Here is a 24591-nt window from a genome sequence, read left to right on the forward strand (position 1 = left end):
TCTACAAAGCTGGAACAGTTTTGTTGTGAGTTTTGTTTTGTTTTAATATTTGTTTTCGGGTGAAACTAAATTCCTAAACACTTATAATCTTGAAAAATGCTTTGTAAATAGATGCCATAACTAGAGATGCTAATTTTGATAGATTCCAATACAGGTACATTTTACTTTTCCTGCCAACATTTCCTTTAGCTTCAACTGCAAAAGCTGGACTAAAAATTCTCTCAAAATATGACAACTCTTTGTATGAATGAATAATGATTTACATAAAACAATGTGGAATTCTTTCAGCTTCAAAGATAGCAAATACTACATAGTATTATGTACCTTTAAGTACATTAAACTTAATAAAATCTATCTACATTCCGAACACAAAAGCTCAGGAATTCAGCTGACTTGCCATCATGGCTCCACATGGAAAAAAGAGGATGTCCCAGTTGGGATGCAGACATGGCAGAAAGTTTAAAACATGAATCAGTAACTTCAGCTGCATCAGAAGAGAGTAACTCCCTATGACTATATTGTCTATAAGCAAGCTAACTCATTTTTAGAAATAAATGTGGTAATAACTTAATCATAAATCCAGTATCAAACTTACAGGACTTTCTCTATTGTTGTTCGCTTTAACAGCAAAAAGATACACACAGAAGAGGAAGACAAGAGTCACAGACTATGAAGGTAACCTTTATCCATACCATTCCTGTGCATCCAGGGAACTACAGAGATCAGGTTGGATAGGCCATTAGTGTCAGACAGAGCAATTCATCCTTAATATCAGCACTGAGGGCCTATAATTATAACCCTTCCCCCCGAAAAAATTTTATAGAAGACAGTAACCCATAGCACAAATGCAAGTAGATAAGAGATTCAAAAACCTTGATCCAGTTTTTTGAATTGCAAAAATCTTTGGGCTTATATTCCTCATTAGGCCACTACAGTGAAATTTCTGCAACCTACCAAATCAGACCTCTTGCCAGAAAGTTTATATTTATTTGTTATTAATTTTCTATCTAGAATAGTCAGACTGACTAATGCAGCAATAGTGTGATTTTAAAAGTTAAATTCAGAACTGGTGAGTAGTGAGTGCAAAGGCATTCTCTAATATTGCCAAACACAGCTCTCAGTAAACTTGAGCATCAGCCTCTGAAATGGGTAAAAACTTATGGAAGACTTTACCAGTTCAACATTGAATCACTCATTATCAAAAAGGGCATTATCTGTACATTTTAGAGATCATAACCGATACCTTAGATAGCCTGTACATTTTTACATCTTCCAGCTGACATTTAAACATATTTTAATTACTTCAAGTTCATCCATTTCTTAAACACTGTTTGCTCACCTTTCTCCTCAAGCTCTATTTAAAAAGTGATGTAAATTATTGTCAAAATATATTCAGTATGTTAAATAAGTAACCAGAAGTTCCAAACTTTTGGAGCTAGGCGTGGAATAAGTATTCAGTCTCTAAAGTCAAAAGAATGAAGAGTGGGTGGATCATTAAGAATAGAAATTAGAAAAAAACAAAAACCAAAATATCCCCACCACATATAAGGTATTATAGATCCTTTATTTGCACCGCTGAACAGTTTCATTCCGCTTTCTTGGTATTAATTTCTTATTCTACAGTAATAAGAAGAAACATTATAGTGCAGTTATAAAAAAATAGCTCAATCACAGTATGTACCTGAAAAATTATTCATTGCATTCTTACTCCCATTTGTTTCTGCTACTGCACGCCTGAACTGCTCCAAGATAGCGTTCAGCTCAGAAGAGCGTTGCAGAGTGCGATGCTCAGCTATACGAAGACGTTCCTTCAAAGCATGAAATTCCCGTTGATAAGCAATCAACTTTTCTAGAGAGAAAAAAAGATGATCCTGGTTATTTTTGGAAACAAACACCTACAGATAGATCCAACAAGGGTCAGGGACTGCTCAGCTAGGCAGCACCTGAAATTCAACCAAGAAGGGCACAGCCCAGTACCTGAGTTAGGCACCTTAGCATTTACACAGCATACAGAGGGAAGAGTGAGCTGCACCAGACAGGGATGCAAAGCAGGCATTGAGGGGGGTATGCCCCTCACCATAGCCACAGACAGGGGAAATCTTTGTGTCCCCATTACTCGGCACCACAAGGCAATTCTGAATGTTTTCTTGGAACAGATGCCCACAAACCCTTTCTTTTAAGAAGCAGAATAGGAGTGGTGCCTTACAAAAGCCCCCTCTGAATACTTTGTAAGAATGAGTGGAATTTGACAATATTTCAGACATATCAATTTCAACCCCAAGTTTTAACTTAATGATATTGTCAGTGCCTGCAAGAACAAAATTTTGACCAAAACCCTGCTAATGTAGATACCTACATGTATTCTTTGAAAGGAGACTAAAAGGGAGAGGGAAACACCAAAACTCATTTGTTGATACATTGCCTATGCCCTTGCCACCCAGCAAAGTAAGTATCTCTAGTTTGTGCATCTTTCCTTCTTCCTGTTGGTCATTTCCTCAAATCTCCTGCTCACCACCATCACTCTCCTTCAGCCAATCTACAGATATGGACTGGAGTATCTTAAGTGATTTTGTACCTTGTAATCAATATTCCAACCACACAGCTATCATCCATAGACATATTTTTTTTGTTATTTACCTAACCATTCCTAGCCTTTTAGTATTGCAATGGTAGGGAAGTAGAGGTTTTGCAAGCAATTTGAATCTCTTCCTGTTGCTACATTACAGTAATTGATGGAGTAAAAAAGGAATTACAGTCAACTTTCCCTTGTTAATAATACTGCATTTCCTCCAACTTCTTTCAATTTACATTTATTTTCTTTTTTGTAGTTGGGATGTACTGTTCTGATTATGTTTAGAAAACATAATTAGCTAAAATGCCCTCTGTTTTGAAGACAGAAAAATAAAAACATAGTTCACTACCTCTTAAAAACATTTCCCTTGCCAGCCTTATTTTCCTTTTTTCATTAAAACCAAATGGTTATTGCTTTTGTGCCAGCAAACCCAGAACACAGATGCTGGCCCACAATACAGTGCTAGGCACACTACACACTGACAACTGAATCCAGACTGCTATTTGAAACAGGACTTGGTGCTTTAGTCAGCAGTATTGAGAAGGCCAGGAAATTTTTCTGGAGTTTATGGCATGAAGGACATTCTTACTTGCCAATGATAACCCAAAGAAATCAGAGATTGCTTGGAACCATGTCTACTAGTCACAGTAAGGTTACTAAAAATTTTAAGCTAAGTGAATATAGAATTGTATTAGTGTAAGTGCCACACAAGTGTGCAAATTATATCACCTCCCCAAAATGAATGGATGATGGCAGGTTATATAGATGCCTGTTAATTTCTGTCTAAACAGGGAAGAACAGGTGAGCAACCAAAGTACATGCAAGGTTTGTACTGGGGGCTTCTATAGCAGTGGGCAGCCTCAGAAGCAGCCTGTAGCATCAGGTCTCCCTCCTTGTCTGTCTTCATGGTACAAGACAGGAGACAAACTTTGGTACTTGTCCTGGTTTCGGCTGGGATAGAGTTAATTTTCTTCCTAGCAGCAGGCATAGTGCTGTGTTTTGGATTTAGTAGGAGAAGAATGTTGATAACATGCTGATGTTTTTAGTTGTTGCTGAGTACTGCTTATGCTAGTCAAGGACTTTTTCAGCTTCCCATGCTCTGCCAGGCGCACAAGAAACTGGGAGGGGGCACAGCCAGAATAGTTGATCCAAACTGCCCAAAGGGCTATTCCATACCATATGACGTCATGCTCAGTATATAAACTGGGGGGGGTTGGCCGGGGAGCAGCGATCGCTGCTTGGGAACTGTCTGGGTATCGGTCGGCGGGTGGTGAGCAATTGCATTGTGCATCACTTGCTTCGTGTATCATTATTATTATTACCATTATTATACTGTTACTATTAGCATTACTATTTTACTTTATTTCAATTATTAAACTGTTCTTATCTCAACCCAGGAGTGTTTCTCACTCTTACTCCTCCGATTCTCTCCCCCATCCCATCGGGGTAGGGGGAGTGAGCGAGCGGCTGCGTGGTACTGAGTTGCTGGCTGGGGCTAAACCACGACAGTCCTTTTTGGCGCCCAACGTGGGGCACGAAGGGTTTGAGATAACAACAGATTAACCAGAGTGTATTAAGGAGTCTGTTAACAGTTGCCGGTCACGATATTAGTTCTTCTGATCTGCACCATGTTCTTTTTTTTGCAGCACGCGTTAAAGCTTGCTGTCAGTTTGTGTAGTGTGCTATGCTCTGCAGTGATTCATGATCTTTTGCTTGGGAGGCTCCTTATCAAAACCCTGACCTTGAGCATTCTTTGGTATTTGGGTTTCATACAGAAGTCACTACTGTACTTCGGGTACTACCTCATAGAGAGAGTTAGCAATTATACTTCTTACTCTGAGAGGCTTGTTGTGGAGGAAATACAGAATGGCACCTTTGCTGCTTTCTTCTATGATGTTTCCTCCTTCATTACAACAACTTTCCTGTATCTTGAACACCCCTGGGCAGTTAAGATACTTCTATTGATAATTCTTGGGAATGTTGTTTCCGTTTTGATAAAGGTCAGTAAGCAGTTTAAAAATACCATCCAGAGATCTACCCCAAGGCTGGATAGTTATGAGTGGCAGGGTGTGTGGGAACATATGCGCAAGTACCTAGGGCAGTGGGGACCTCCAGTGTTTTGGAACTTCACCCCTGAACAAGTGCAGAATCCTGAACAATTAGTAAAGTATTTGGAAGAAGTATGTTGTCACCCTGGTAGCTCCAGAGAGACACAAATCATTGCAACATGCTGGGGACTGGCCCATGCCTATCGAGCCGTGGTCAACGCTAATCAGTACCCTCAAAAGAAAGAGAAGGTCTCTGGATCTGATGACAAAACAACAAGCACTGTGGCTACTCAAACCCCCACTACAGGCCCTGCGGCTACTCCAACCCCCACTACAGGCCTTGCAGCTACTCAAACCCCTGCCCCAGGCACTGTGGCTACTCCAGCCACAGCCATGAGCACTGCGGCTACTCAAACCCCAGTGACAGACACTGCGGCTAAACCAGAGAACCAACCTGCACCGGTATCAGTTGCCCCTATACAGAAGAAGAAATACACGAGGAAATCAGTTCGTTTAGTAAGGGATGAAGATGAACCAGGGCCATCACGAGAACCAGAGGAGGAAGAACCCATAAATGAGATGGTGACCACACGATCCCTATCCCTGAGTGAGCTGCGAGATATGCGAAAAGATTTTGGTCGTCATCCAGGCGAGCACATCATCACCTGGCTGCTCCGATGCTGGGATAACGGGGCCAGTAGCCTGGATTTAGAGGGTAGGGAAGCCAAGCAGCTGGGATCCCTTTCCAGGGAAGGGGGCATTGACAAAGCAATTGGAAAAGGGGCAAAACCGCTCAGCCTCTGGAGGCGACTCCTGTCAAGCGTGAAGGAAAGGTATCCCTTCAAGGAGGATGTTTTATACCGCCCAAGCAAATGGACCACCGTAGAGAAAGGTATCCAGTACCTGAGGGAATTAGGCGTGCTGGAGGTGATTTACAGTGACCTGAATGATGAGCGGTTAACCAAAGACCCAGATGAAGTCAGGTGCACACAATCCATGTGGCGGAAGGTGGTACGGAGCGCACCAGCATCGTATTCCAACTCGTTGGCAATACTAGCCTGGAAAGACGACGAGGCACCAACGGTGGATGAAGTGGCTAGACAACTCCGGGACTACGAAGAAAAGCTCTCTTCCTCCCTACAGGCCTGTGTCTCAGCTGTGGAAAAACTGTGCCAAGAGTTCCAACAACTCAGAGAAGATCTGTCCTACTCCCCACCTGCACGGACCAGTGTCTCAGCCATTAGGAGTCAACGTCCCTATGCTCAAGAGAGAGGATATAGAGGATACACACCACGGGGCACCCTGTGGTTTTGCCTGCGTGATTATGGAGAGGACATGAGAAAGTGGGATGGAAAACCCACCTCAACCTTAGAGGCACGGGTGCGTGAGTTGCAAGGAAAAACTATTAGGAAAGGCGGTTCTCCCAGGAAAATTGCAGCTCCAGTTTCCAGTGAGCAGTTCCCGAGACAGAGTAAGAGGGCTAATTTTACTTCCGACCTTGATCAGGGGACTTTTGATTCACATTTACAGGAAGTGAACAGCGAATACTGTGACCAGTGTTAGAGGGGCCCTGCCTCCAGCCAGGTGGAGGAAAGGGACAACCGGGTTTACTGGACTGTGTGGATTCGATGGCCTGGAACGTCAGACCCACAGGAGTATAAGGCTCTAGTGGACACTGGTGCACAGTGCACGCTAATGCCATCAAACTATAGAGGGGCAGAACCCATTTGTATTTCTGGAGTGACAGGGGGATCCCAACAGCTAACTGTACTGGAAGCTGAAGTGAGCCTAACTGGGAATGAGTGGCAAAAGCACCCCATTGTGACTGGCCCAGACGCTCCGTGCATCCTTGGCATAGACTACCTCAGGAGAGGGTATTTCAAGGACCCAAAAGGGTACCGGTGGGCTTTTGGTATAGCTGCTTTGGAGACAGAGGAAATTAAACAGTTGTCCACTTTGCCCGGTCTCTCAGAGGACCCTTCGATTGTAGGGTTGCTGAAGGTTGAGGAACAACAGGTGCCGATTGCTACCACAACTGTGCACAGGCGGCAATATCGCACCAACCGAGACTCCCTGATTCCCATCCATAACCTGATTCGTCGACTGGAGAGCCAGGGAGTGATCAGCAAGACTCGCTCACCCTTTAACAGTCCCATATGGCCAGTGCGAAAGTCTAATGGGGAGTGGAGACTAACAGTGGACTATCGTGGCCTGAACGAAGTTACACCGCCGCTGAGTGCTGCCGTGCCAGACATGCTAGAACTTCAATATGAACTGGAGTCAAAGGCAGCTAAGTGGTATGCCACAATTGATATTGCTAATGCATTTTTCTCCATCCCTTTGGCAGCAGAGTGCAGGCCCCAGTTTGCTTTTACCTGGAGGGGTGTTCAGTACACCTGGAACCGACTGCCCCAGGGGTGGAAGCACAGCCCCACCATTTGCCATGGACTGATCCAGACAGCACTGGAACAGGGTGAAGCTCCAGAACATCTGCAGTACATTGATGACATCATTGTGTGGGGCAACACAGCAGAAGACGTTTTTGAGAAGGGAAAGAAAATAGTCCAAATCCTTCTGAAGGCTGGTTTTGCCATAAAACAGAGTAAGGTCAAGGGACCTGCACAAGAGATCCAGTTTTTAGGAATAAAATGGCAAGATGGACGTCGTCAGATCCCAATGGATGTGATCAACAAAATAACAGCTATGTCCCCACCAACTAGCAAAAAGGAAACACAAGCTTTCTTAGGCATTGTGGGTTTTTGGAGAATGCATATTCCAAATTACAGCCAGATCGTAAGCCCTCTCTATCAAGTGACCCGGAAGAAGAATGAATTCAAATGGGGCCCTGAGCAACAACAAGCCTTTGAACAAATTAAACGTGAGATAGTTCATGCAGTAGCCCTTGGGCCAGTCCGGGCAGGGCAGGATATTAAAAATGTGCTCTACACTGCAGCCGGGGAGAATGGCCCTACCTGGAGCCTCTGGCAGAAAGCACCAGGGGAGACTCGAGGTCGACCCCTAGGGTTTTGGAGTCGGGGATACAGAGGATCCGAAGCCCGCTATACTCCAACTGAGAAGGAGATACTGGCAGCATATGAAGGGGTTCGAGCTGCTTCAGAAGTGGTTGGTACTGAAGCACAGCTCCTGCTGGCACCCCGACTGCCGGTGTTGGGCTGGATGTTCAAAGGGAGGGTCCCCTCTACACATCATGCAACTGATGCTACATGGAGTAAGTGGGTTGCATTGATCACACAACGGGCTCGAATAGGAAACCCCAGTCGCCCAGGAATCTTGGAAGTGATCATGGACTGGCCAGAAGGAAAAGACATTAGAATATCACCAGAGGAGGAGGTGACACGTGCTGAAGAGGCCCCACTGTATAATAAATTGCCAGAAAATGAAAAGCAATATGCCCTGTTCACTGATGGGTCCTGTCGTCTCGTGGGAAAGCATCGGAGGTGGAAAGCTGCTGTATGGAGTCCTATACGACAAGTCGCAGAAACTGCTGAAGGAGAAGGGGAGTCGAGTCAGTTTGCAGAGGTGAAAGCCATCCAGCTGGCTTTAGATATTGCTGAAAGAGAAAAGTGGCCAATCCTTTATCTCTATACTGACTCATGGATGGTGGCAAATGCCCTGTGGGGGTGGCTGCAGCAATGGAAGCAGAGCAACTGGCAGCGCAGAGGCAAACCAATCTGGGCTGCCGCATTGTGGCAAGATATTGCTGCCCGGATAGAGAACCTGGTTGTAAAAGTTCGTCATGTAGATGCTCATGTACCTAAGAGTCGGGCCACTGAAGAACATCAAAACAACCAGCAAGTAGATCAGGCTGCTAAGATTGAAGTGGCTCAGGTGGATTTGGACTGGCAACATAAGGGTGAATTATTTATAGCTCGGTGGGCCCATGACGCCTCAGGCCATCAAGGAAGGGATGCAACGTATAAATGGGCTCGTGATCGAGGGGTGGACTTAACTATGGACAGTATTGCACAGGTTATTCATGAGTGTGAAACATGCGCTGCAATCAAGCAAGCCAAGCAGTTCAAGCCCCTTGGGTATAGTGAACGATGGCTGAAATATAAATATGGGGAGGCCTGGCAGATTGATTACATCACGCTCCCACAGACCCGCCAAGGCAAGCGCTATGTGCTCACCATGGTGGAAGCAACCACTGGGTGGTTGGAAACATATCCCGTGCCCCATGCCACCGCCCGGAACACCATCCTGGGCCTTGAAAAGCAAGTCCTGTGGCGACATGGCACCCCAGAAAGAATTGAGTCAGACAACGGGACTCATTTCCGAAACAACCTCATAGACACCTGGGCCAAAGAGCACGGCATTGAGTGGGTGTATCACATCCCTTACCATGCACCAGCCTCCGGGAAAATTGAGCGATACAATGGATTGTTAAAGACTACCCTGAGAGCAATGGGTGGTGGGACGTTTAAACATTGGGATACGCATTTAGCAAAAGCCACCTGGTTAGTCAACACCAGGGGATCTGCCAATCGAGCTGGCCCTGCCCAATCAAAGCTTTTACGTACTGTAGAAGGAGATAAAGTTCCTGTAGTGCACATGAAAAATATGCTGGGGAAGACAGTCTGGGTTACTTCCCCCTCTGGCAAAGGCAAACCCATTCGTGGGATTGCTTTTGCTCAAGGACCTGGGTGCACTTGGTGGGTGATGCGAAAGGATGGGGAAGCCCAATGTGTACCTCAAGGGAATTTGATTTTGGGTGAAAATAGCCAATGAACTGAATTGTATAATATTAATTGCTTTATAATACTGTATGTTATCTCTTAACTATATGTTATCTCTTAACTGCATGTTAATATAATAATATAGTAGGTTAATATTAAGTATATAATACTATATATTATGATTGCTATATGCCGCATCAATGGTATTGCAGTAAGAATTGCCCAGCTTAATGAAAATGAACTTTGATGAAACCATGTTGGAATGAGAACTGACTTCAGCATGCAACAGTCCAACACTGCACACCACCTCTCCTGCTCTGAAAGACCGTGATGACAGATGGAACCCAAAGTCATGGGCTAAATGAACTCAATGGACATTTTAGAGGGATGGGCCATAGACGAAGGGAATGATATCTGTGTGTATATCAAGATAGGGAAAGCGGTGGTGATTAATTGGAACACATTGGAAAGGGGAGGGCCTGTGCATGACGTAGATGGTATAGAATAAGGGGTGGATACTGTCCTGGTTTCGGCTGGGATAGAGTTAATTTTCTTCCTAGCAGCAGGCATAGTGCTGTGTTTTGGATTTAGTAGGAGAAGAATGTTGATAACATGCTGATGTTTTTAGTTGTTGCTGAGTACTGCTTATGCTAGTCAAGGACTTTTTCAGCTTCCCATGCTCTGCCAGGCGCACAAGAAACTGGGAGGGGGCACAGCCAGAATAGTTGATCCAAACTGCCCAAAGGGCTATTCCATACCATATGACGTCATGCTCAGTATATAAACTGGGGGGGGTTGGCCGGGGAGCAGCGATCGCTGCTTGGGAACTGTCTGGGTATCGGTCGGCGGGTGGTGAGCAATTGCATTGTGCATCACTTGCTTCGTGTATCATTATTATTATTACCATTATTATACTGTTACTATTAGCATTACTATTTTACTTTATTTCAATTATTAAACTGTTCTTATCTCAACCCAGGAGTGTTTCTCACTCTTACTCCTCCGATTCTCTCCCCCATCCCATCGGGGTAGGGGGAGTGAGCGAGCGGCTGCGTGGTACTGAGTTGCTGGCTGGGGCTAAACCACGACAGTCCTCCTGTTCTTCCTACTTTGAAAAGGCTAACCTCATCTGTGGTAGGGTCTGTACCTCTCCTGGGAAAATGGTGAGAACCCTATGGAACCTGTGGGTCAGACTCTAGCACCTCAAGTAGGATGAATTCAGGTCTTCCTCTCTTGACTTAGACAAATTCTCGGCAGAGACCATTTCTCTTCCTACACTTACTAAAATATATCAGCACATCACGCACAGTGCTCCCATGATTCTGGTGCTCTGAGGAACAGCAGAGGCCTTGAGGGAACAATTTACCTAGGAATATGTCAAACAGTGGAGAACTGCAGTAGTCCCCCTGCCACCTCTACCTAGCAAACTCCATAATGCAAAATCAGAAATACCTTATTACTAAACTCAGTTGTAAACAGAGATTAAGATTTTTCTACCTCCCTAATTCAGATAGGTAGTACATAAACTGGAATAACAGGACCCTTGTAATTCTACAGCAAATTAAAACTCTGTCATAAAACTACAAGAAAGTTAAGGGGTCGATTGAAAAGGCAGTTTTATCATGCGAAGAAATGAAAACTGTAGTCTTGTATTAAGAACTACCAACAAAAGCCCCTTACTGAGGAGATGATACTTTCAGAGGAGGTGGGCTGGTATGACACCTTTCATTTACAATTAATACAATATGTCAAAAATAAAAAAGGTAATTAGTTAACTTCTTTTTAAAGAAATTTAAAATTATGTCTGTAGAAGTAAGCTTATTTTCTAACTTATCATACCAGTTTTTGAGCAAAGAACATAGGATCCCAGTCGTGGCACGGTAAAATAGAATCACAGAATCACCCCCATCTACAGGAAGGGCTTAAAGGAGGATCCAGGAAATTATAGGCCCATCAGTCTTACTTGAGCCCCTGGGAAAGTTACGACATGAATCCTCCTGAGGGCTATCACAAGTCAAATGAAGCACATGGTTGGGAAAAGCCAGCACAGATTCACCAAGGGCAAATCATGCTTGACAAACCTGATCACCTTCTACAATCTTACAACAAAGTAACCTGCTTGGTTAGTGTGGGGCGAGTGATGGACATTGTCTACCTGGATTTCTCCAAGGCTTTCAATATGGTTTCCCACAGCCTCTCTCTAGAGAAACTGATGCATTACAGTCTGGACAAGTGGTCTGTGCAGTGGCTGGGGAGCTGGCTGACAGGCCACACCCAGAGGGTGGTGGTAAATAGCTCCTTTTCAAACAGGCAACCTGTCACAACTGGGGTCCCCCAGGGATCAATATTGGTCCCAATGCTGTTTAATAACTTTGTAAGTGATCTGGATGATGGGATTGAGTGTACCCTGATGAAGTCTGATGATGATACCAAACTGAGTGGGGAAGTGGACACTTGGGAAGGGAGAGCCACCCTGCAGGAAGACCTGGATAGGCTGGAAGAGTGGACTAACAAGAACCTTATGAAATTCAACAAAGACAAATTCAAGGTCTTGCACAGGGGGAAACATAATCTAGGAGTGCAGCACAGGCTGGGATCTACCCAGCTGGGGAACAGCTCTGTGGAAGGGGACCTGGGGGTCCTGATGGACAAGCAGCTCAATTATGAGTAAACACTGTGCTGCTGCAGCAAAGCAAGCCAACAGGATGCTGGTTGCATCAACAAGGGCATCACCAGCAGAGATAAAGAAGTCATTATCCCACTCTACTTGGCGCTTGCTAGGCCACACCTGGAATACAAATGTGTTCAGTTTTGGTCCCTGCTGTACAAAAAAAGATGTAGACAGGCTGGAGAGGGTACAGAGAAGGGCCACAAAGATGATCAAAGGACCAGGAAGCCTGCCATATGAAGAAAGGCTGAGAGAACTGGGTTTCTTCAGTCTTGAGAAAAAAAGGCTTAGGGGAGACCTTATGGCCATGCTCCAGTATTTAAAGGGTGGCTACAAAGATGGAGACTCCCTTTTTACAAGGAATGACATGGAAAAGACAAGGGGTAATGGGTACAAACTACTCCTGGGGAGATTCCGATTGGACACAAGAGGAAAACTTTTCACAATGAGAACAATCTGCCATTAGAATAATCTCCCCAGGTAAGTGGTGGATTCCCCAGCATTGGACACTTTTAAGATTTGGCTGGACAGGGTGCTGGGCCACCTTGTCTAGACTGCATTTGCCAAGAAAGGCTGGACCAGATGATCCCTTCCAACCTGGTATTCTGTGATTCTATGAAATTTGTTCCCAGTAGAAGTATTACAAAGCGGTTCAGTTCTGAGGGTCCCAGTGAACAGTACTGGTTTTGCATTTATGGTACTCGAGACCTCAAAAGCATGAATTCCTTTAAGAAATACTAGCTGATTGGTTCAAAGAGGCCAACTTCTCACAGTTGCTCCAACCAGACATGTCTGGGTTAAGGAGGCTGCTCTAAAAGACACATAAACTCCTGAAACCCATCCTTCAAAAATGTATGACTGATTCGTTTTTGTTAGGTCACAATATTATTCAGCCAAGTAAAACTAGAAAATGCTAACATTACAAATATAATTATATTTTTAGTCCACTACCTTATGAGTATTTATCTAGTTATTTACACAAAATGAAGTAAAAATCATTCTTTGCTTAAAACATTTACATCTCTAACACTAACAGAGCTCACGCTTTTCATATATTTGGAGATTAATGTGTGATTTGGCCTTTTGATACTGCCTGTACTTTGGTATGACTGCTTGTACTTTGAAACAAACCACATTAAATTTAAATTCCTAATACCTGTATCTTTGGCATATTTGCAGTACTTCAAAGCATTGAGCAACTGCTCAGATACTTATTACTTAAAAACAAACAAACAAACAAATCACAACAGCAGCAACATCAAATTTCATCTCATACTGAAAGGCACTTGCAAAGGAAAAAATACTTCTTATGCTTTTACAGTACCACCAATAGTGGTCACCACCTGTCCCAGACTTCAGAAAATTAAGTATCCTTTAAGGCATCAGGAGTTTATAAACACTCTAATTTGATTTTTCAGAGCTCTTGACTCCTAAGTACCTGGGAATGAGCCTACAAGATCCAATTTAAGCATCTATTTTTATTTAAACTTTGACTTAGCTGAAGTTTGGTATCTCCTCTCCTAAAATATGAAATCATTTGAAAGCTAAATCTTTTCATCAAAAAATTAGGACTTTTTGAGAAGAACATGTTACTATATTACACAAAAGTCCCTTTTATATTTTAACTTTCACTTCTTTCCTCACAAGGAGGAAAGAATCAAAATTTGCAAGTGACTGTAGAAGCTTCTCCAGAAATTCAAGGCAGTCTTTCTGAAATGTGTGTGTATGATGAAAGGCCAATACTGAGTTAGAATTGAAACTGGCCAGCGCTGTATCTGACAATAAGAAGGGCTTTGTTAAGTACATTAATAGCAAAAGGAGGTCTAAAGAAAACATTGGACTGATACTTGTTGATTATGGTCACCTGACTAATAGCAACGAAGATAAAGTGTAGGCATTCAATGGTTTTTTTTTTTTGCCTCAGTCTTTAATAATACTGATAGACCTTGGGCTGCCCAGTCCTCTGAGTAAGAGGACCACAAGTGCAGGAACAGCAACTTTCCGTTTGTGGATGCTGAAACTGTAAGGGACCAGCTGTATCAGCTGAATGCTCATGGGGCCTGATGGGATTCATCCCAGAGTACTGAAGGAGCTATCAGATGTTATGGCAGGACCCCTTCTCAATCATGTGCCGAAGGTCTTGGGAGTCTGGGGAGGTCCCTGCTGACTGGAAGCTAGCCAGAGTTATTCCAGTTTACAAAAAGGGCATAAGGGAAGACCCAGGAAACTACAGACCTGTTAGTCTAACCTCAGTTCCTGGAAAAATTATGGGAAGATTGTACTGGGTACTATTGAAAGGCATTTAAAGAACAATGCAATCATCAGGCACAGGCAACATGGGTTCACAAAGGGAAAGTCCTGTTTACCTAATGTGATATCCTTCTACGGTAAGGTCACCCGCCTAGTGGATGAAGGGAAGGCAGTGGATGCTTTTTTTTTTTAATTCTTTTTTTTTTTTAATTTTATAGTAAAGCTTTTGATACTGTCCCTCACAGCATCTTCCTGGACATGTTGTCCAACTGTGAGATGAGCAGGTGCACTGGGTGAAGAACTGGTTGAAGGGCAGGGCTGAAAGGGTTGTAGCAAATGGGGCTACAGCTGGCTGGCGACCGGTCACCAGCGGTGTTCCTCAGAGCTCAGTCCCAGGGCCAGGTCCATTCAATATCTTTATCAATGATCTCAATGCAGGAGTTGAATGCACCATTAGCCAGTTTGCTGATGATACCAAACCAGGAGGTGATGTCAACTCTCTCAAGGGATGAGAGGTCTTGCAGACAGATCTAGATAGATTGGAGCATTGGGCAATCATCAATGGCAAGAAATTCAACAAGTCAAAATGCTGGATTCTGCACCTAGGATGGAGTAACACCGGGCACAAGTATAAACTGGGAGAGGAGTGGCTGGAGAGCAGCCCTGTGGAAAGGAATCTGGGGGTGCTGGTCAACAGCAGGCTCAACAGGAGTCAGCAGTGTGCCCTGGCAGCCAGGAGGGCAAACCGCGTCCCGGGGTGCATCAAACACAGCACAACCAGCCAGTCAAGAGAGGTGATTATCCTGCTGTATTCAGTGCTGGTGCAGCCTCCCCTGGCGTCCTGTGTGCAGTTCTGGGCCCCACAATTGAAGGATGTTCAGGTCCTTGAATGCGTCCAGAGGAGGGCAACAAAGCTGGTGACAGGGCTGGAAGGAATGTCCTATGAGGAGCAGCTAAGGACTCTGGGTTTGTCTAGGTTGCAGAGAAGGAGGCTAAGGGGTGACCTCCGTGCTCTCTACAGCTTCCTGAGGAGGGGACATGGAGAGGGAGGTGCTGAGCTCTTCTCCCTGGTATCCAGTGACAGGACACGTGCGAATGGTTCAAAGCTGCATCAGGGGAGGTTTAGACTTGGCATTAGGAAGCATTTCTTCACCGAGAGGGTGGTCAAACACTGGAACAGGCTTCCTAGAGAGGTGGTTGATGCCCCAAGCCTGTCAGTGTTTAGGAGGCATTTGGACAATGCCCTTAGTAACATGCTTCAACTTGGTCAGCCCCGAATTGGTCAGGCAGTTGGACTAGATGATCCTTGTAAGTCCCTTCCAACTGAGATATTCTATTCCCATGACAAGCTGACTTGTAAGCATTGTATATACAAAAAAGTCAACAGCGTAGCCAGTATTTTCAAAACACATTTGACCATTTAGTGTTTTATTGTTCAATTGTTTCTCTAAAACCTAAGGATATTGAATTGATTTCTTGTCAAAAAGTATCAAACCACTTTTTTCATTGCTGCTGCAGTAAAAAGAAAAACACTGAGCCTAAAACCATAAAGGAAATAGTCACAGACATCAGTGGTCACTATCATGAAAAAAAGTTTCTGTTTCTACAATATTATAAATGACTTTTCTTCTTATGCTGAAACCTTGAGTAATTTAAGAAAACAGAGGAAGGAATTCAGACAGTAAGTTATTGGCCTTATACACCTGATGGAAGAACCCCAAACGCATGTGCTCTTTGACAAATAAAACATCCCTCTAACAGCAGCTGTAGCCAATGTCAAACACATTTAGTCTCCAATAGTTTCAGCATACAGTCATATTTTTATTTAAGAATAATATACTATTTTACATTGAAATGAGAAAGTGATGCTTTTCCATGCTTTGCTTTGGAAGCCAAAAAGATCAAATAAAAATAACTAGCCCTCATACTTCAAATGAAAGTATCTTGTTAAGAAGTGACTTGAGAACTGAAAGCATTAATCCTTCATCATTTTCTCTTAAACTCTAGTAGTTTCAGCAAAACTCCAGAAGCTAAAACCTAAATATTTTAGCTGGCTTGATGCTGCGCACTTCTTGGAAAGTTAACACTATGTCAACTCACTCAGTAGTTTGTTTTCTCAACGTTTTTTCCCTTGTTGCAAGATGTTCTCCTAACTATGCAGAACATAGAATTTAGACAAGCTCACTTGAAAGTTGATGGAGTATTTTGAAAATTAAAAATTCAAATCAAACTGTGAAGGTTTGCAAGTTTTTGACCAGAGATGGAATCTCAGCTCTCAGCCTGCTCTTCCTTCTCTGGGTTATTTATGGTTCTCCTATTAAACAACTGTAAAAAAAAAAAAAAGTCATTCCAAAAAGACACCATTAGCCTAAGTTAATAAACTCAGTCCATTCTGCTCTTAGCCACAGACAGTCATGATTATATCATTTGATTTTTGCTCCAAATTTAGACAGCTCATAAGTGAAGTTTTAAACCAGGTGCCAATTTCCTAAGCTCAACATGGAACTTCTGAACATCTTAGCATTCATCTAGTTTCTTAGTTTTGAGTTTTGTACTACTAGTCTAATCTGTTTATGTACTTCAGCCCATAACTTTTAAGAGCAAAGAGCTTTCCCTTGGGATAAAAAAGGGCAAAGTAAAGGAGCAAGAAAATATGTTGTAGTTTGAATTTACAAAAGCATTTTGCAGATTATCTCAGCTCAACTAAAATAGCAAAAGAAGTCTGAATGGTAGGTAAATTACCTGCACTGGCAGAATGCTTGCTGTTTCATAATTCCGAACTAAACACATACTGAACAACAAAATGGCAAAAATACCCTGAAACACAACTGAAACAATTCTATGGCTATTAAGCTTCAGTGCCATTAAAAATCATCAACAGCTCTTACTTTTTTGTTCATGTAACTTTCTTAGCAAAATGAAAATTTTTAGTGCCTCAAGCCTGTCAGTGTTTAAGATGTATTTGGGCAATGCCCTTAAGAACATGCTTTAACTTTTGGTCAGCCCTGATTTGGTCAGGCAGTTGGACTAGATGATCCTTGTAGGTCCCTTCCAACTGGAATAGTCTGTTCTATTCTATTATGAAAACTATGTGAGGAAATTACTTTGGGTGCACTTTTAAATTGAGTGGAGTACAGACATCTATAGAATCAGCAAAATTCTGCTGCCTCTGACTATTTAAAGTTTCACCATAAACCACCCACAAAGGAAACTGAGATGGCTCAGTATCGAAGAAAGAACCTAGGCACCTAACCTTCAACCACAATGCACTTTTGAAACCCATATATATATATATATGTGTGTGTGTGTGTGTGTTGCCATTAATCTTAAAACACAGAAAGTACAGTTGAACAGGATTCCTGGTCAAGATACTGGTATTATTACGGAACAATCACCAGAAAATACTCAACTCACTATTTAGAAGTCTGAAGAACTACTTAGATCCACCAATGAGGTTGCAGGTGCAATTTAATATTGTTGAGAGCATGTAAGTACAGAACAGTCTTGATCAAAGCTATACATATATTGCTATATGAGAATTCAGATTTTATTTATGTTATCTTAGGCAGTAGCAGAAAATGAACACAGAGGAGCATGTATTTAGATGATATGCATACACATCCACCTTTGTTAACGTTGCACCAGGGAAAGGAGGTACAGGCACTACAGAATCAGAGATGTTTGTGACCCTCTAGAGATGAGTCTCTCAAGAAATGGGCTAAGTAGTGGACAAAGAAAAAGGGCCAGAAGCTATCTAAAAAGGGAAGTTTGCATTTTTGGCAACCTCTGCAGTTTCTGACTCCATGTAGCCTGCAACAGCCATACTATGATAGCCTGTGACTCCAGTAAAAACCCTGCCACTCCCTAGAAGAGAAAAAAGAGAAAAAAGATCTGTGGCTGCCATGTAATACACCCCCCTGCTTGCTTTTTTTTTTTTTTTTTTTTTTTTTTTTTTTGCAGGTTGTAGGGGGGAAGGTGGAGGAAAATGGAATTTCATAAAGACCCTTACAAACCACAAGAATGTTTCAGTGATTCTCAATTAGCATTGCCATTCTCCATCAAGGAAAGCCTTTTACTGTCTGCTAAAAGAAGCACCATCTACAACATAAAAAGCAGTATGAAAGCTTTGCAAGCTGGTATTTATCTTATCAATCAAGCAGGTTCACAAATATGTTAAATCCACAACTGAAAATAGAACATACTGAACTGAGGTGACTGTATTGGAGGGGAAAAAAAAAAAAAAAAAAGCAAGCTATAATTTACTCAAGAGCTCTATGGTGGTACAGCTGGTTGTTTCCAAAGGCAGATGCATCTGACAATAAGATCAGAAAAGGCTTCATGACCTTTCCATATCAACAGCAGGCAGTTGAGTCTTCCTTCAAACTGCAAATCAGCTAAATACCCAAAGTGATGGATCTGCCACACAGAGAAAAAGGTAACCAGCCACAGACTTGGCACTCATGAAAGACAGCAAGACAAGTACAGAGGGCTTAGCTTTACCGCCTTGTAGGCCTGATTTATATTTCCTGCTCTTACCCAACTGAACTCTTGAAACCTCTCACGCCCTTTGTTCATTAAATAAGAACAGGAAGAATTGACTGCCCTCTGACACACAGACAAAAGGCGTTGGTTGGCAACAAAGTGTTGCACACAAATATTCAATTAGTAAAACGGGTAAAAGCAGCAACAGATACCTGATGTGGCAGGACCTCTCCAAGAGGAGGATATTCAAATCATTATTCAAATGAACAGTGTCTCACTGGCAACAGTACTAAATTCACCAATGAAACAGTTAAGTTTATGACCCACCCTAGTGACAACCCTTTCAGTTTTCTTCTTCCAACCCCAGCATTCCCTCTCCTTAGACCCTCACTCAAAACCAACACAGCCTGCACCTTATTTAAAAAAAAAAAAAAAAAAGGCTTCAGCTGAAGCAAATTGTCCTACAAGTTAAAGGTTCCACAGCAAATTTCTTATATTTTTGTGTATACTCTGTTGAAGAGTTATTAAAATGCCATTAAATAAATGTTTGAAGCTGTTATAATACCCTGTAGTAAGTGCTAATTCAGGTACTTTTTTGATTAGTTATTGCACAAATCATTTACTCCTATCATAAAAACCCCACAGTAGTTACCACCATGCCACGGGTCAGAGACAGTAACAAGCTTCAGGAATTAATTCGTTACACTTGCATCAAGGATGTTGACCAACTTATAGGTTGATACAAAACAGAGATCTTAATTGACAGAGAGCTTCCACACTGAGTTTTATACAGTCAGTGGGTGTAGCAAGACCAGGTTACTCTTCAGTGAACTAGGGATTTGTCAACATGCCAGCCAATTCAATGTGGCAAAGCTTTTACAGGAACGTTTCTGGTTTCAGCTACATAAGGTGAAAAACTAAGTTCTGCACTTGCCCTAAAATCAGTTCAGATGCTTTGTGATCCATGAAATCATGGCATCAAGTACATCAGTATCCAGTAAGTCATGACCATACCTGCACTGACTTGCACTTCACTCTCACAGAGATATGCGCAACACCTATTTTTTAGACTATGCTTGATCCATAATATCCAAGTATGTTACAAGCTATCACATTTGTAGTATCACCTGATCAAATCGTCATCTTTGTCCCTCACAAATAGATATCCTTTTAAATTAAAATCCTGCTACGCTGATGTCGCAGACTACATTATTTCCAACGTCAGTCAAAAAAAAAAAAAAAAAGAAAAGACTGAATTCCTCTAGGGAATCAGGAGAAATTCTTACTACACCACCACTTAAGTAATTTCCAACTTGATCTTAAAACTGACACTTCTTTTCACAAAGGCTAGAGTTCCTATTTTGCATGGGTTTTACAAAACATAACTGTAAGTACAATTACCCAATACTGTGATGCAACATCCTGCTCTCACTGCAATGTACAATCATCCAGCATCCACAAAGATGCACAGACAAGAAATACATAGTGGCATTTACTGAGGAAATCCAAACATTGCTTCTATTGCCCTTTGGAAGTGATGCCAAAGCTCAGGAGATATTCACAAGGCACAAACCAAGCACTGCATTCTCAAACATCCAACTGAGGAGAGGCAAGCAGAGGAATTATTAAATGAGTCACACAGGCATGGCCAAAAAGCTCTGTCCACACAAGAGAGATATTAAAGATGTTCCAAAATCCACCTGTGACATTTAGGTTTATAAAACCAGCAAAACACTGTATCAAGCTGAGGTAATTATCAAGCATCAAAACCTGTACATAGGCACAAATCATATTTATAACCAGCAATGTCAAACAGTGAAGAGTAAAGAAGGTGGTAAGAAAATTTGCCCCCCAAAATTAAATCTCAAGTGTGCTTACAAATCAGATTCTGATTTTGTCTCAAAACTGCCTAACAGCTGAAATATGGTGTCCTTGAAATGTTACAATATATTACCATGTATGACTTCTCCCCATAGGCTAATTAGCTTTCTTGCTCTTAAGTGAAATTAAAACCTTTTATAAGCAAGTTATGATGAGTTATAAAATCTGAAGCAGAAAAGTAATCAGCCATGCAAATACAGAATAAAGCAGTATACTGTAAATGCTAACAACAGACACGCTATAAATAAAAGCTCTGAAAAAAACCTGCTCAAGGTCATATTTTATCAGTCCTCTTTGAATACTTGATCCTGTGGGCCTTTTTAGTTACAGAGATTGTAGCTATGCCTATTCATAAAGCTATTTTATTATTTTGAAGGGATTAGAGAATAGTCAATTGTTTTATAAGTATATTATTCTGTGGAATTAAAGACAGTAAAGTAAGGCAGATTATTTACATACGACAAATACATCCTACTAATCATGACAAAACATTTTCTGCTTCATGAAACAAACAAAAAATGTCTTGTATCAAGATTTAGGAAAACAAGTGGGCAAGTCATTCTTTTATCCCTAATATTGTTTCTCAAGCTGACAGGTCACTTCAGCAATCCGGTCTTTCAATCTACCAAAACAATCCAGTAGAATTACTGTTTATTGCCCTTGTTTTTCACACAGAAATGTTCTTATTAGGACTAGAAGTATCTTAAAAAATGCTTTTTCAAGTAGCTTTCACTGAAAAACAGCTTATTTTTGAGTGGAAGTTCTACAGGTTTTCCTAACTTTATTTTTAAAAAATAACCCAAGAATTATAATTACTTAACTTTTCATTGCAATTTGTTCACATTTTGCACTTCAAGGATCTGTATAAACAAATGATGTTTTTTGTTCTCTCCAATTCTAATGCACTAGCACAAGTCTGAAGTGTTTGCTTTGAAACTTTCAGGGCCTGATCCAATCTCAGCCCAGATACTTTTGTTTAAACATTCCTTTGCAGCAGGAGCTGAATTTGTTTTCACTAAAATTTTCAAAGCAGTCTGAATATGATCTTTTGTAATATCAACTGGTAAAACCTTCCTATTTTGAAATGTAAATTTCAGAATCAATTTACTTGTAAACATTCTTTTGAAAAAGTAAAAACCCCTGCTTTCTCAGAGATTCCACATATACAAACACAGCAAAAAAATGGGAGTACAAAACAGATCAGACTCTGAGAACCCACTTCCCCCCCCATTTTTTTTATCTTTAATATAAATACACTAAAAATGCTGCAGCTTACCAATCAAAATGGAAGCATGAAGTAGCACATCAGGCAGGTTTGGTTTTTATTTTTCTAACAAGCTATAGAATAACACACCTTCCTAGAGGAAAAACAATCCTAAGCAATCAGAAAGCCAAAGAAGCCAAACTAGAATTGTGACAACTGATGAATGATTTACTTAAGGGGTATTTTAATAGCTGGATAGAGCAGCCAGGAACAGTTTTAAATGTCTCCAGATGTGATTGCTCACCTTTGCCTCTATATACAAATTGCTCAATACAGAAAGGTCACAATTTAGAAAATTTCCTATACAGTTATAAAACCCACTATGACACCACTCTCAAATCTGCACTGATGAGGGCTGACAGAGGGTCTGAATGTTCCTTTGGACACAAGGAATAAAAAGAATAATATGTCAGAAAATCCAGACACCCACGACTAAGGAGGTCAAGTCAACAGAAGCATATGGTGTTCTGTCTGTGCATTGGCTGCAGACAATAAGGATAATTAAACACATGATTTGTTTGAGAAGAGTTACTGGCAGCACTTGAGCTGAAGGTCTTCTTTTAAAACAAAGAACAGCAAGCTACAGTGATGGAAAAAAATTAAAGAAATCTCACATTTGCAATTTCTTTGTCCTGGTCTGACTGTTAGCTTGACTAGCATTCACACTTCTTCGCCTAGTAAACAACACTGCCTTAGGGCTTTTTAGGTTCCAGCTAGTTGGTTTTTATTTTATTCCCAGTGCTAAGAAGCACTGTCAACTCTGCTGGCATTTCTTCTTTAAAGGGGAAGTGATATAAAAAGGTCACTGAAATCATATGCTAAATCAGTTCCACAATAAGCAATCAGCATTTAACACATCTCTAGCCCTGAATAGAAACACTAAGGAATAAATAAAAGCTTCATAGATTCTATTCCCAAAATGCAAAGCTGTACAAGGAAAATTATTGCAACTTCTGTTGTAGACATACATAGCACAAAGAGTTCAGTTTAGGAATTAATAACAGAAGAGCTCAGCTGAGTATGCAATCCATTGAATTCCTGTAATTTGGGCATGAACTCTTTAGTATCAGAAAAAATTACCTTCCAACAACCTTCACCAAAACCCTCCACTTTGGTATTTCTTACTTGCCTTGCACAAGACTCAAAGCATACAACAGTGTAAAAGAAACTAGGAAATGGTCAACAATAATATCATAGTATTACCTCAAAAACAGGAACACAATTTCCAGTGACAGCTTTTACAAAGATCATCATGTCATGATTATTTTTTCAAACTAACTGCCAATTGAAAAGCCACACTACAACTCTGACTATAATCTTATGCAGAAGATCTACTGCTCAAGCAAGCATGAAGTTCCAGTTTAGGCAAGCATTACAATCATAGCACTGAAACACACTTTACTTTTAAGATACTGGATGCATTGATATCTAGCCTGCATTCTTGGCAACACTAAAGCACATTAGCTGAAAGAAAGCATTCCCATTGCATTTTTTTAACATATTAAAATAAAACAGTCTATTGTACATTTCTGCAGAAATGCGTGCATTAAGCATACATGTTGCATCCATTTATTATGTTTCTTTCCATCATTTAGTTTAAATGTGTGTGTGTGTGTGTATATATACACACACTTTATTGCTACCAATAAACAAGAATATCTTCTTAAAACTACGTAATAGCTAATTACGTTTATTTCTAACAAGACATATGAAAGAAGCCATAACCACTTATGCTGATCCTAGCAGAGTGTGGCTTTATAATGTAACAACCAGCATCTCTGTATGGTATCGTAATTTCAGCATTAAAAATAATACCAAAATCTAACCCTGGTAAAACACAATTCTTTCACATCTGTTAAAAGAAAACAACCCCTTCACCTGAAATACTTACAGATCTGCTGACAGTGTAAACAAATGTAATTACCCTTTAGGTAACTCAACCCCTTACAGTCAGTTTGACTACAAGTAATCTGTGAGATCTCATGTTTCTCCTCAGACCTCAATCAGACAATATTTTCAGCTACTTTCTACAAACACGCACATATACCTATATTAAGATATCAAATCAAAATATTCATGCTATCTGGTGGTTTCAAATTCCTGGAGGGTTTTTGGTTTGGTTTTTTTTTTAAATTAAAAATATTTCTCTACATACCACCTTTTTATAAGCTACTGAATTTCTAATTCAATTTACTAAAATAGTGTTCTCTGCCATAACAGAATTCATGAAAGTAGGGTCTTTGATTCTCCTTGTTATTGACTTGACAAGTTGAAACTGGAAAAGAGATTTGAAAGAGAAAACAAGTTTCCATAAAAGCTCACAGGAAAAACATTTTTGTTGAAAATGTTTATTATACAAACTAGGGTGCACAACCAGTAAACCAATTTTCCAAATCAATTTGGTAATCATTCAAGCTTCTTCTAATCCTGTCACTCACATCTTGCAAATAGGCAATCATCAGCTGAACCCGTATTGTACATTTTTTTTTAAAGTCTTTTACATATTTGATGCCCACACATCAACTTCCTGCTTTAACAGCTACAGTTATAGCTATATTTGAAGATTAAAGAGATAAAGTTTTAGTTAAAGGTTACACACATTATTCCTTGTACTCATGATGTACTACACATAAGAAAATTCAAAAAACTAACTGATCTAAAATCAACTCACTTTCTTCCCTTCTCCAGCTCTTGTTACACCAGCAAACTGTGTTGCTAACATAACACAA

General features: G+C 41.1%; 1 protein-coding gene across 1 annotated transcript in view; it reads right to left on the reverse strand.

Moving 5' to 3' along the window:
* MGAT4A (alpha-1,3-mannosyl-glycoprotein 4-beta-N-acetylglucosaminyltransferase A) overlaps positions 1–24591 on the reverse strand; it is an 81410-nt gene that overhangs the window by 44127 nt on the left and 12692 nt on the right. Inside the window, exon 2 of the mRNA XM_075724741.1 lies at positions 1682–1849. Coding sequence (XP_075580856.1) covers positions 1682–1849 — 168 coding nt within the window. The remainder of the gene's footprint in view (positions 1–1681; positions 1850–24591) is intronic.

This window comes from Pelecanus crispus, chromosome 1, assembly GCF_030463565.1.
Source record: "Pelecanus crispus isolate bPelCri1 chromosome 1, bPelCri1.pri, whole genome shotgun sequence".
NCBI lineage: Eukaryota > Metazoa > Chordata > Aves > Pelecaniformes > Pelecanidae > Pelecanus > Pelecanus crispus.